This window comes from Rutilus rutilus, assembly GCF_951802725.1.
Source record: "Rutilus rutilus genome assembly, chromosome: 2".
Taxonomy (NCBI): Eukaryota; Metazoa; Chordata; class Actinopteri; order Cypriniformes; family Leuciscidae; genus Rutilus; species Rutilus rutilus.
Window position 1 is genome coordinate 20786848 of NC_140210.1, and position 11905 is coordinate 20798752.

The 11905-nt window shown below is 37.8% G+C and overlaps 2 protein-coding genes across 5 annotated transcripts; one reads left to right on the forward strand and one right to left on the reverse strand.

Annotated features, from left to right (window-relative positions):
• The first annotated feature begins 370 nt into the window (after positions 1-370).
• LOC311285760 (piggyBac transposable element-derived protein 4-like) lies at positions 371-7853 on the forward strand. 4 transcript variants are annotated; one of them, XR_014626412.1, is made up of 6 exons: positions 372-432; positions 718-908; positions 2583-3815; positions 4576-5074; positions 5192-5299; positions 7730-7853. XR_014626412.1 is itself a non-coding variant. In XM_084401542.1 (4 exons), the coding sequence occupies exons 2-4, from the start codon at positions 757-759 to the stop codon at positions 5048-5050; spliced, it is 1860 nt and encodes a 619-aa protein (XP_084257668.1). In that variant the 5' UTR covers positions 371-432; positions 718-756; the 3' UTR covers positions 5051-5157. The 4 variants fall into 4 exon arrangements, 2 of the variants coding, with proteins under 2 accessions (XP_084257668.1, XP_084257667.1); XR_014626413.1 differs by lacking the exon at positions 372-432 and having other exon boundaries at positions 623-908; XM_084401542.1 differs by lacking the exons at positions 5192-5299; positions 7730-7853 and having other exon boundaries at positions 371-432; positions 4576-5157.
• LOC311285761 (uncharacterized protein) lies at positions 6193-11343 on the reverse strand. Its single transcript, XM_084401543.1, has 5 exons — positions 11184-11343; positions 10710-11084; positions 7710-7859; positions 7419-7456; positions 6193-7299 (listed from the first exon to the last, which is right to left on the reverse strand). The coding sequence occupies exons 1-5, from the start codon at positions 11218-11220 to the stop codon at positions 7195-7197; spliced, it is 705 nt and encodes a 234-aa protein (XP_084257669.1). The 5' UTR covers positions 11221-11343; the 3' UTR covers positions 6193-7194.
• Between the last annotated feature and the right edge of the window lie 562 nt (positions 11344-11905).

Sequence of the window (11905 nt, forward strand, 5' to 3'; positions counted from 1 at the left end):
TATATATATACATGTGATATATATGCATACTTGCATATATATGTCTTATTAGCTTATTAACAAAGTATATTTGACATTGAATGCCTATACTCTGTGTCTTTAAGTAGCTAGTATTTGTTACAACATGAACATGAAGGAAATAATTGTATCACATAATAGGCATAAATGCAGTCAAATGTGAAACATTTTATTATACGTTTTCAAAACTAAAAGTATTTGTAAAATTATTAAGTGAAATGAATGACCAATGTTTGAGAGGCTGCTCACTGCAGAGGAAATGGGCGGAGCTTACGTCTTGGAATGTACCTGTCATACACCGCCTGAACAGATTCGCGGGAAATACTTCCTTTCACTCATCACGCCATTTCCTGGGACTCTCGCGCGGAGTACAAATGAACACCGTTGTTGCTGATATCCCTCTTACCCTAGCACGTGAGTTGTGTCAGTTTTATGGCTGATGTTCGAAACGGTTGTGTATTGGTTTTTTTTATTTATTTATTATTATTTGTTTGTGGTGCTTTTAGATTACATACAGGCTTTAAGGTAAAGCTTTACTGCGTTTTTTAAGGTAAAGCTTTTAGCGTTCGTTTAAAGACACTGACAAACTGGGGTATGAGTTTGTCTGTAGTCAACAATGCCAACTATGCGGTGCATAGACGTTAATGCCTTGTGGTTTGTTTGTTTACCTAACACATACACTGGCCACTGATTATTCAGCAGCAAACATCCGCAAGGATTGGTCTGCAGTACTCTCAGATGGATCCAAAGAAAAGTACTGAGAATAGTGTGGAGGACAGTTCAGAAAGTGGTGAAGACACTGATGTGTGTGACCGGGACAGTGTGGCCAGCAGTGTGGACAGCACAGCAGAGGAAATGTTTATGGATGGCCTTGACTCTGTTTTAGATCGGTGAGTTTTTCTACACATTTTCTTCATATTTTTTTTTATGTATTTTATCGATTACATTTATGATGTGGGGTAAATATTATGCTTGATGCAAATAAATCTAATTGTACGGACATTCCTTACAAAAACGGCTGTTAATGCATCTTTTCAGACTGACATGAACATTTGCATCATGCCATCAATGCAACAGATTTTTTTACGGAGAAGTGTTCTCATCACTTTTCCATTAGCCTAGAAATCTAGACGCATCCTAGCGGCAGCAAACTTTATCTTGCAGCCAGGGTGGTCTAGCAACTCTCCATTGGCTTTCGAGCTGGAAAAACCAAACTCTAGTCTGGCCAATCACATCGGCGGGCAGGCTTAACATAAGGACGGCTGAGTTGCGACGGTTCGCTGCTGCTTGAAAACCAAGGGGGTAATCCATCACCCGGAAAGCGTACCTTCCCTGGGGGCCGCCATTGATTAGCAGACTATCACCTGCTGTTAGCATTCCATTGACTCCCATTCATTTTGGCGTCACTTTGACAGCGAATAACTTTACATCTGAGGCGTTTGAAGACTCCATTTGTCCATTATTTATTTCTAAAGAAACAGGAAAATGTATAAAAGGCTCCATTACCTTGTATCTTACGTTATGGCCCCACAGAAGCAGTTTTTGTAAAAAATAGGCTAACGATTGCGTCACGACTCTCGGTCGCACAGTTGAGTAATTACCGTATGGACAGGAGGAGAAGCTCGCAGGCAATCGGGGGGACGTGGAGGCATAAAGTCAAGGGAGAAGCCCATAAAGAGTCATAAAGTTTCTCCTGCTCCTAGCTCATGGACAGCTCCTACTCACGCTCTCCGTCTCTGCAAGATTCGGAAGGGAATGATTCAGATTTCTCTTGGCACAGCTACTAAAAGACAGACGGGTTGCTCACATCACATCTATGTCGTCAAGCTCAGTCTGAGTCTGCGCAGTACGCTCAGCCATCAGGAAGTGAGTGCTTCTAATTGACTGAGTCTATGGGGTCGCTATGTCCATTTCTTTTACTGTCTATGCTTGAAAACAAAGAATGGCTGCTGCTGCTGGCGAACAGCGGTCTTTCGAATCGGCTTTGGCCGCGACTCTGGAAGACTTGGAGTTAAGCTTTTCTTTGAGAAAAGAACAAAGAACGGCACTGAAGTCATTCTTAAAAAAAGGAAGATGTGTTCGTAGTTTTGCCAACCGGATACGGCAAAAGTTTAATCTATCAGCTAGCTCTGCTGGTGGGAAAACGCTCTGGTTGGTTGTAGACAACCGTTTATCCCGCCCCTCGGATTGAGCCCTGCCAATGGTGAGTTCCCAGACCCAACATCTTGATGTGGGTCTGGCTTGCCAGGCTACTTTTCCATCGCACTGTAAAGAAAATTATGAACATCATCAATGAACAATAAATAGCAAAGAAAGAATCCAGAACAAACTCTTGTCCTTGTTTAAAGCCAATAAAAAAGCCGTTTGAAGTGAACGGGGTGGAGTAACCGCTGTGTATCTGCTTTTCTATAAGCGGTACCTGCTGTCATATATAATAGAGTGAATTTTTTATGCATTGGTCTAAGCAGATAAATCAAATGCAAAAATCAATTCACAATAATCAATTTACGTAAATCAATCAACAGCTAATCCTGTTTTGTATTTCTTCTTGTATCATATAATAGGCCTTCATGTGACATTTACACAGCAGAGGAGGACTGTGATTTAGAGGAAAACCTACAGCAGAGAAAGAGATCCCGTCTGTCCTTCACATCATCTACTGTTGATTGGGATGGCAGGGAGAGTGATGGTTTCTCTGCTGTGTCAACAGAAAGGTGGCACAGCTCAGATGAAGCAGATGTTGAACCGCTTCAGCTGAAATTCACTCCTCTCCAAGAACCTGGGCCAAAGTTTTTACCGAGTTGGTGCAGCAATCCTTTGCAGTTTTTTCAACTGTTGTTTCCAAGGACAATGATGCAATCTATTGTAGGGCACACAAATGACTATGGGACCAAGTGCAAAGATGTGCGTGATCGTTGGCTCGACATTTCTCTGAAAGACTTGAAGTCGTACATAGCACTGGTCATTTACACAAGTCTCGTGAAGTGCTCTTTGCTGACAGAATATTGGAATGAATCACAGTACTTCAGTCCATCCTTTCCTGCACAAGTCATGCCTTATAAAAAATTTGTGACAATCGCCAATGCTCTTCATTTCAGTAATACCAAGGAGGATGAGAAAAATGACTCGAAGAAGGGAACTGCAGCCTATGAACGGTTGGGTAAAATTATACATCTGTATCAAGTCATTAGGGAGGCTTGCAAGACATTTTTTCATCCCTTTCAGAACATCACCATTGATGAAAGAATAGTAGCAGCACAGCCTAGAACTGGACTCAAACGACGCATCGAAAACCAACCTGCAGATAGAGGATACAAACTCTTTGCACTGACAGACTGCACCTCTGGCTATACGTGGGACTTCTTTATTTACGAGGGGAAGTCATGTTCTTCACAGAGCGAGGGCTTGAGTTATGAGTCCGTTATGGCATTGGTGGATGAAAATATGTTGGGCTCTGGGTACAAACTGTTTCTAGACAAATTTTACACCAGCCCAACACTCTTCCGGAACCTTCTAGGTAAAAAGGTCTGGGCTTGTGGCCCTGTTTTGCCGACCAGGAAAGGTTTCCCAAAAAATGATGTTAACAGACTGAGACGGAACGCTCCACGCGGCACCATGCGTTGGATTAGGGATGACGAGCTGCTGTTTGTTGAGTGGAAAGACTCAAAGGAAGTGCAGATGTGCTCCACCTTCCATAAAGCCTATGAAGGTGATACTGTGCAGAGGAAGGTGAAGGGTGATGCATATCAGACCCTTGTGCAGGCCCCCATTCCAGCTGCGGTGTTGGACTACAACAGGTTAGTAGAATTTCAGTGATGTTCCTTTGCCTATTTCTTGAAGTCGGTTTCAGAGGCTAGCTACCCTGGTAAGTTTAGTTTAAGCAAACTCTACACAGCTGAACTGCTCCAGAGCAGGTTTTATTCTGGGTTGGAGATCGCAAACTTAACCTGGGCAAATCAGCTGTGAGCGAAGTGACACATCTGCAAATGAAAGCAGTTCAGAATGAAAGAAATTTCCTTATTATTTATTATATTTATTTTATATATTATATCTTTAATGCATAACCACAGATAGGCATTTATATTTTGACAATTAATATCCAACTTTAATTTCAATTAATATAAATACATAAATATAAATAAATCGCTGAATGTTTTTTTAAGCTCTTTGTAATTCTAAATAAATTAAATATACTCAGTTGATTCACTTGCAATAGTAGAGTATTATTAATTAATATATTCTTTCAGCTACCTTCTCAAACTTCTCAAACTTTTTTTATGTTTTGTAAATGCATTTAAATTCATGATATTTTTCATACTGATCTCTTAATCTTCTGTAGGAAAGTGAATTGTGCCGACTCTCTCATAAGACTTAAACACAGAATGTTTATAGTGAGAGTTGTGAACCTAAACCGGCTTGAATTTGTTTGGTTTTGTCTACTTTAACCTACTCTGAAACTCAGAGTTTGCTCAACTAGGTTTGTGTTAACGGCCATTTGAGTTGTTTTATTGTGCATACGCATTTATTCTCAACAGTAGCTTTTTTCTCTCCACCCAGGAACGTGGGGACAATGGATCCAGCCAGTTTTGTAACTGGGCATTACAGAGTGCTAAATAAACCAAAAAAGTGGTATCAATGTATTTTTTATCACCTTTTGGACATCGCCGTGGAGAATGCATTCATTTTGTATGAACTGGTGGCAAAGATACAAAAACAAAAAGCACTGACGCGAAAGGCATTCCTAGAGAAGCTTGTTTTAGAGCTAACTGAAATGGATGATGAGGACCGGTCTGGCTCTGCACCAGCTCCTTCCTCGTCTTCTCCTCCTGTGACTTCCTCAGCTTCTTCTGAATCATCAGTTACTGAAGGATCCCACAATCCCAAGTACTTCATGTCGGACAGTACTACTGGTAGACGTAAGTGCAGGCTCTGCCACCAGAAAACTCCAATCATGTGTGCGACTTGCGAAGTGCCATTGTGCTTCCAACCCAAGCGTGACTGCTTTAATTGCTGGCATGAACAAGGTGTTTGATTCATGACTGTGTTCATTTTAAAGGTATGTAAATGATCGTTTCTCCTACTTTTTCATGATGCTCACTTGAATATTTAAATAAAACTCCTTTGTTCTAAAATTGAAGTAAATATGGGTAGTATTTTTAATCTACTTTTACAGTCAGTACTGCAAACTCGTCTACTTTTGCTACATAATAAGTGGAACCGTCCATGGAGGACATAAATGTGTCGTGGAATGTCAGGAGGCACTACCATTCAAAAGTTTGGGGTCAGTAAGATTTTTGATGCATATGAAAGGTGTTTCAAAAACGGTAATATTGTGCAATATTTTTACATATTTTTTCTATTTTAATAATTTAAAAAATGTAATTTTACAGTTTTAAAGTGAAATTTTCAGCATCATTCCTCCTGATGCTTCAGAAATCACTCTAATATGCTAATTTGGTGCTCAAGAAACATTATTAGTGTTGATAATAGTTGTGCTGCTTTATTCTTTCTTCGTTCTTTTGAAAAATGAAAAAGAGCAGCATTTACTTGTATCATTTGTAACATTTTAATGCGTCGTTGCTGAATAAAAGTATTTATTTACTTAAAATGTTTCTCTTTATGCTAAATATAATATTGTAGCCTATGCATTAATACTGTGTGACTCTCATATCATTTATTTCATTTTTATTATTATTATTTAGGGCAGTGTGAATCTCAATAACAGATTGAGGGAGTACAGATTATTTGTCCCACCAGTTTTCACATTTCACATCCCTGTGGGATTACAAATTTAAAGGGGTGGTTGATTATGATTTTACTTTTCTAACTTTAGTTAGTGTGTAATGTTGCTGAGCATATACAATAACTGCAAAGCTTCAACGCTTAAAGTTTAAAGCAAAGGCAGATATTTGCTTTTAAAGAAATCGTTTTTTAAGGACTACAACAAACGGCTGGTAGGGACTACGCGACATTCCTGCCGGGTTAGTGACATCACTAACCCTAAAATTTACATAAACCCCGCCCCCGGGAACACGCAGTCCATGTTGAGAAGAGGAAGAGTAGTTGCTGTCAAGCACATTTGTGAGTCTGCAGCTCAAGCTGTCGCATCCGTCTTTTCACATGCAATACAGTACGTAACACAAATGCAATAGCATGTCACTCTGTAGGCATCTTACAACACTTCCCACACCAGCGATTTTATAGATTATCATGACAGAATATGCTAATTGCAGATATTTAACTCCAACATAAATTCATCAACTAACCATTCAGAAACGTCCTGTTGCATTCTACGTTGTCACTTCTTCTTCTTGAGTCTCTCCATCATTGTCCGACAGTTTAAACATAAAAGGCAGAACAGTTTTTGACATTTTAGTGCTTAACTGCATGCTTTTTTTTTTTGCTTTTTTTTTTATGACCACAGACAGTCAGGTCCTTGCTTTTTACAGTATAGTGTCCCCATCACTTTACTGGGGCATTAGGAACCACACAGACATGAGTTTTCCCAGGAGGTCTCCCATCCAGGTACTGACCAGGCTCAACCCTGCTTAGCTTCAGTGGGCAACCAGTCTTGGACTACAGGGTGATATGACTGAGCATGAAAAAATATTTTTATAAAATCATTGTCATCAAAATTAAGAATGACAACATGCAAGTCTATGCGTTTCTGTGTGAGAGAGGAGACCGCATGTGCATGATCTTTTTCCTTTGCAAATATTTTCCTTTTCGCGAACCAGCGTGACTTTTATTTAGTTTGAAGACCAAATGGTTTGTAATGGCACTCTTTTTATCCATTGTAAAAACAGGCAAGCTCAAACAGTAGACAGCGCAGCAAAACAATATGAATATTAATTTTAACAATAATCATGATTGCAGAATTGTTTCATAAAAAAAAAAAAAAGTTACCCTCCCTAAAGTAAAATAACACTAGATCTACCAGTCTAACAAGACCTAATGTGCACACAAGATGGCTATATTTGCACAGTCAGGATTGGCTCTCAGATTGAACTGTACATACAACAGCAGACAGAAGCGCGTCAGATAATAACAACAGGTTAATAACAACCAAAACCCTTTCAATTTGCAGTAGCCCTGAGTAATGCCTGTTATATGATAGTAAATAGCAAGACTTTGTATTGCATCTTTGAGGATTACAACAGAATCCTCTTTGGCAGTTCATGTTCTGACTTCGGTGTAAGTACTCAAGTCTGAACTCTGCGATCTCTTTTTCTTCAGCAGGGACAGCGTGTTCAGTGATGCGTAACAAACTTCATCTTCTCGCTGGAAAATATCAACAACATTAATATACAAAATACAAATTGTAGATGAGTATTTAATTTGTTAAAAATGAGAAATGTTTGATATATGGGTTGTCAGGATGTGCACAAGTAATGCAGTACCTCAAAAAAGCTATTCTCAGTCTGTGTTGCTGCAGAAACTACAAAATATTAAAATAAGAGAACTTGATTCAGAAAATATAATCAGCATGACATTTAAAATACATTTCATTGTTCACAAAGATCAAAACTCAGCTGGAGAGCCAAAAGGCATTTTATGCATGTTTGCATAACTGATTGTAATATTATACATGGTTCATTTTGTAACACTGATGATTCAAAGCAAATCTTATGATATCAAAAAAATCAAACATAGCTCTGGTGAAGGAAATGGGTTCAGGAGTGAATGATCACCTGTAGTTTTCCTCTGACAGAGGCAGTACACACTGATGGAGAAGAGAAGAGCACACACAGGACACAGACTGAACAGCAGCGTCCAGCAGGGGTCTGATACAGGAAATGTGGAGGTGATGTTGAACGTCTTAGTGGGTGAAGACTTTGACTCTAAATGAAATTAAAGCAAAAGTAACTGCCAAAGTCATCACCTGCACATTTTTGAATACGCATATACTTGAAAATATATAATAATATTATTTAAGGGTGTTGACACCTTGTTCTGTGTTGCTGTTGCTACCAAAAAAATTGACATTCATTGATCTTGTGTGTATATAACTAGTTCAGTCATGCTGATTGCATCGGCAAGCAATCACACCATTACCACATGGCTCAAGCTGATTGGCCTCTGCTGATCCTGCAGCCAATGAGAATGCTCGCTCAACATTTAAATAGTCTGGTTCATTGTTTGCTGTAAGCTAGTCCTGCAGCGCGTTAACAGAGTTCCTATGAAACCCTCCACCTGCCTAGATCTGTCTATTCATGCAGCAGCATATCTTACACGCTCACGGCAATGTTTTTGTATCTATCGGCAGTGGTGACGTTCGGTTCAAAGAATCAAACTAAATCAAATTTTAGTTCAGGGTTGACGATGCAAGACGCCATCCGAAGTAGCACGCACACTCCTTGCGCAGCACCAAATGGGCCAATAAGCATGTCCAGACGGGTTATTGTACCAAAGAACCGGTTCAAAATAAACGAATAATAAAAGAACCGACTCAAAAAGAACCAAATGTGCTGATTATAACTGTCAGAGTTGTTTTTAAGTCTGGAAACATGACCGAAAAGCTGACTTTGTAACTCAGCCTGTAGGTTTGATTTGAACCAGGTCATTGGTTCAATAAATGGACTGGACATGCTTATTGGCTGTGAACCGACTCGACTGGTTACCCGCTAAAAAGAATGATTCGTCCAAGAATCGAACATCATTAATTACCAGTTGATATAGTCAATTAAATTATTTTTACTTGGATGAAACCAGTTAATTTAGATGTTGCCACATAAAGCAAAAAAAAATGTAAGTACATTTGTACTGCCTCATATTAATATACTAATTAATTATGCCACCGTGCATTAAATGGATAGTTCACCCAAAAATGAAAATTCTGTTATCATTTACTCACCCTCAAGTTGTTCCAAACCTGTATGAATTTCTTTCTTCTGCTGAACACAAAAGAAGATATTTTGAAGAATATGGTTAAACCAAACAGTTTATGGTCTCTATCGACTTCCATAGTATGGGACGGAAATACTATGGAAGTCAACTGTTTGGTAGCTGACATTCTTCAAAATATCTTCTTTTGTGTTCAGCAGAAGAAAGAAATTCATACAGGTTTGAAACAACTTGAGGGTGAGTAAATGACAACAGAATTTTCATTTTTGGGTGAACTATCCCTTTAACTGTTCTGTGAATTGTGTCTTTTGATTTTAAACCATATCCAGATAATCCATTCCTCTGTGTGGTGAAAAGCGAATCTTTAAAAAAAAATTTAATTAAAGGGATAGTTCACCCAAAAATGAAAATTCTATCATTGTTTACTCACCCTCAGGTTGTTCCAAACCTGTATGAGTTTCTTTGTTCTGCTGAACACAAAGGAAGATATTTGGAAGAATGTTTGTAACCAAACAGATCTCGGTCCCCATTGACTACCATAGTATTTTTTTTTTCCTACTATGGAAGTCAACAGACCTGTTGATTACAAACGCTCTTCCAAATATCTTCCTTTGTGTTCAGCAGAACAAAGAAACTCATACAGGTTTGGAACAACTTGAGGGTGAGTAAATGATGACAGAATTTTCATTTTTGGGTGAACTATCCCTTTAAGATAATTAATTTAGTCGCTGTGTATGGTCAAAATCATTCAGGAGCAAATGGGAAACTATCATTCTTAACCCTCAAACCGTATTCACTTTATAGCCCTTAATTCTGTAATTGTGGACAAATGTGGGCACAGAGGACTCAGATGTGACCCTATTTTTTATTTATTATAAATGTTATATCACTGTCTTCGATAAAATTTTGTCTATCCATTTATGGTGTGTTTTTTTTATTTTGGGGGTATTTTTGAATTTATTTACTTCAAAAAGTACCATATTTTCTATGTAAATTATGCTTATTTTTTTGAGTGTGAGTTTTTGGCATGATGAGAATGTTGTACAGGATCAGCCCTTCATTTGTGTGTATGTTAGATATGCATTGTATTGGATCTATTGATTTATTTTTACAAAAAAACAAGAAGAATGCTCTAAATGACAGTTTTTGCTCTAAATTACATTACTTTCACTGTCACTTTCACTTTTTCCCATTCATTTCTATGGGTGCCCATTTTTGACCCAAATTCAAGATTAAGGATTTTTTTTTTTTTTTTACCCACTTAACATTGTAGAATTGAGTCAAAAAAATGTGTGTGTGTTCAGGAGGCAAACTTAGGAAAAGTGGCCAAGTCTTGTACCGCTCAGATCAAGGGAAGTATTTTTTTAAAATAAATCTAAATAATTTTGCCCACATTTGTCCAGAATACGGTTTTAGGGTTAATTCATTTAAAAAATAAAGTATATTATGAGGAACATAGTTTACACTTTGTAAAACATCAGATACATTTACAGAAAGTTCTAAATAAACAAATGTTCGTTGCTATTGAATTTTGATGTAAAATATGTAATCCACATTTTTGGTTTTCTGTGATTATATTCTACATTGTTGTTTCAAATTCTGCTGATTTGTAAGAATTTATATATATATGCAGATGCTGCTTGATGTTTTTTTTATTGCATTGACATATAGAGATTTTCAAGTGTATAGTGTGATCTATTTAGCATGTTTCCAATTCCATGCAAAAATGTCCATTACAAATGATATTATCAGCATAACAATTTGACAGGTATTGAAAAATATGGCCTACAGTTTCGGCAAAGTTTACCAAAATTGACATTACCATAAAAGTATCAATATTTTCTTACCCAAGACAGATAGATGAGTTCTTCTGTTTCCATACTGGTACTGTGAGCCTACACCATATACATTGTTTACTTTTCTTTCATCTATTGCACAGTAATATATTCCCTCATCAGAGACACTGAAATTCTCTATATGTAGATCATAGGAGTAACTGGAGCTGTTTTGCACAAAACTGAAACGTGGAAACGTCCACTGGAACAAATTTGAAGAGTCTATTATCAGAGATGGTTGATGCTCATGTGAGCAGTTTCTCAACCAAATAATGTGAGATCCAAGAGGAATGACACAGTCACAGTAGAGAGTGATGCTGTCTCCTGCTTTAACTCTCATGTCCACTTCTGTCCCAAACACTCTCTGGTGTTCACACAACAAAACACCTGCAAAAGCACATGTACGAATAAAAGGTTATCGATCAAATCAATACTACGTTATAAAAAGTGCAAAATAACATTTCAAAAACACTCAAATGGACTTACACACAAATATGACGACTGTAACTCTTGCTCGCTCCATCTCAGTGACTGATAAGATAAGAACGAGGGTCTTCAGTGCGGATGTAGCCTGGCTGTCTGTGATGGGAGGGATTTCTTTAAAAAGCTTTCATACACGTAGAGGTTGGGGACTTTTTCTTTTGGATTGAGGTTTTTATCAAATTCATTAATATTTGAATTACAGCATACATTATGTTTCTAATCTGGTTGTAAACTCAAAGAAAGTTTGATATTGCAAAATTGTCATTCGTAAAGTGATCATGTTTACCATTTTTACCAAGTATGTGGTGTTATTTTCAGCACATCACAGATCAATTGTGCCATACAGTTCATGTCTAACTGTATTGATATGGTATAACTGGCGACAAAATGTTGCGATTTAACTGTCATTATAAAAGCCTTTAGAAGAAAATCAGAGGTATCACATTCAAGCAGGCCATAACAGGAAACCTATTGTCACATCCTGTTACATCTGTCACATCTAACACCCTGTGTACTTTATTCATACCTCTTTCTTCAAAGGTCGTGTTTGTTTTTTGGCCTGTAAATGCCTCTAAATATTTTGTGTGTGTATTTTATAGGAATATATTTGCTTGTGACGTTTGCTGTGACAAAGCCTGATAAGATGTAATTTTTCCCCCACATAAACAGCGTATATTTTTCCTTTCCGGTTTGTCATCTAAACAAATAAACGCAGTCACTGGTAC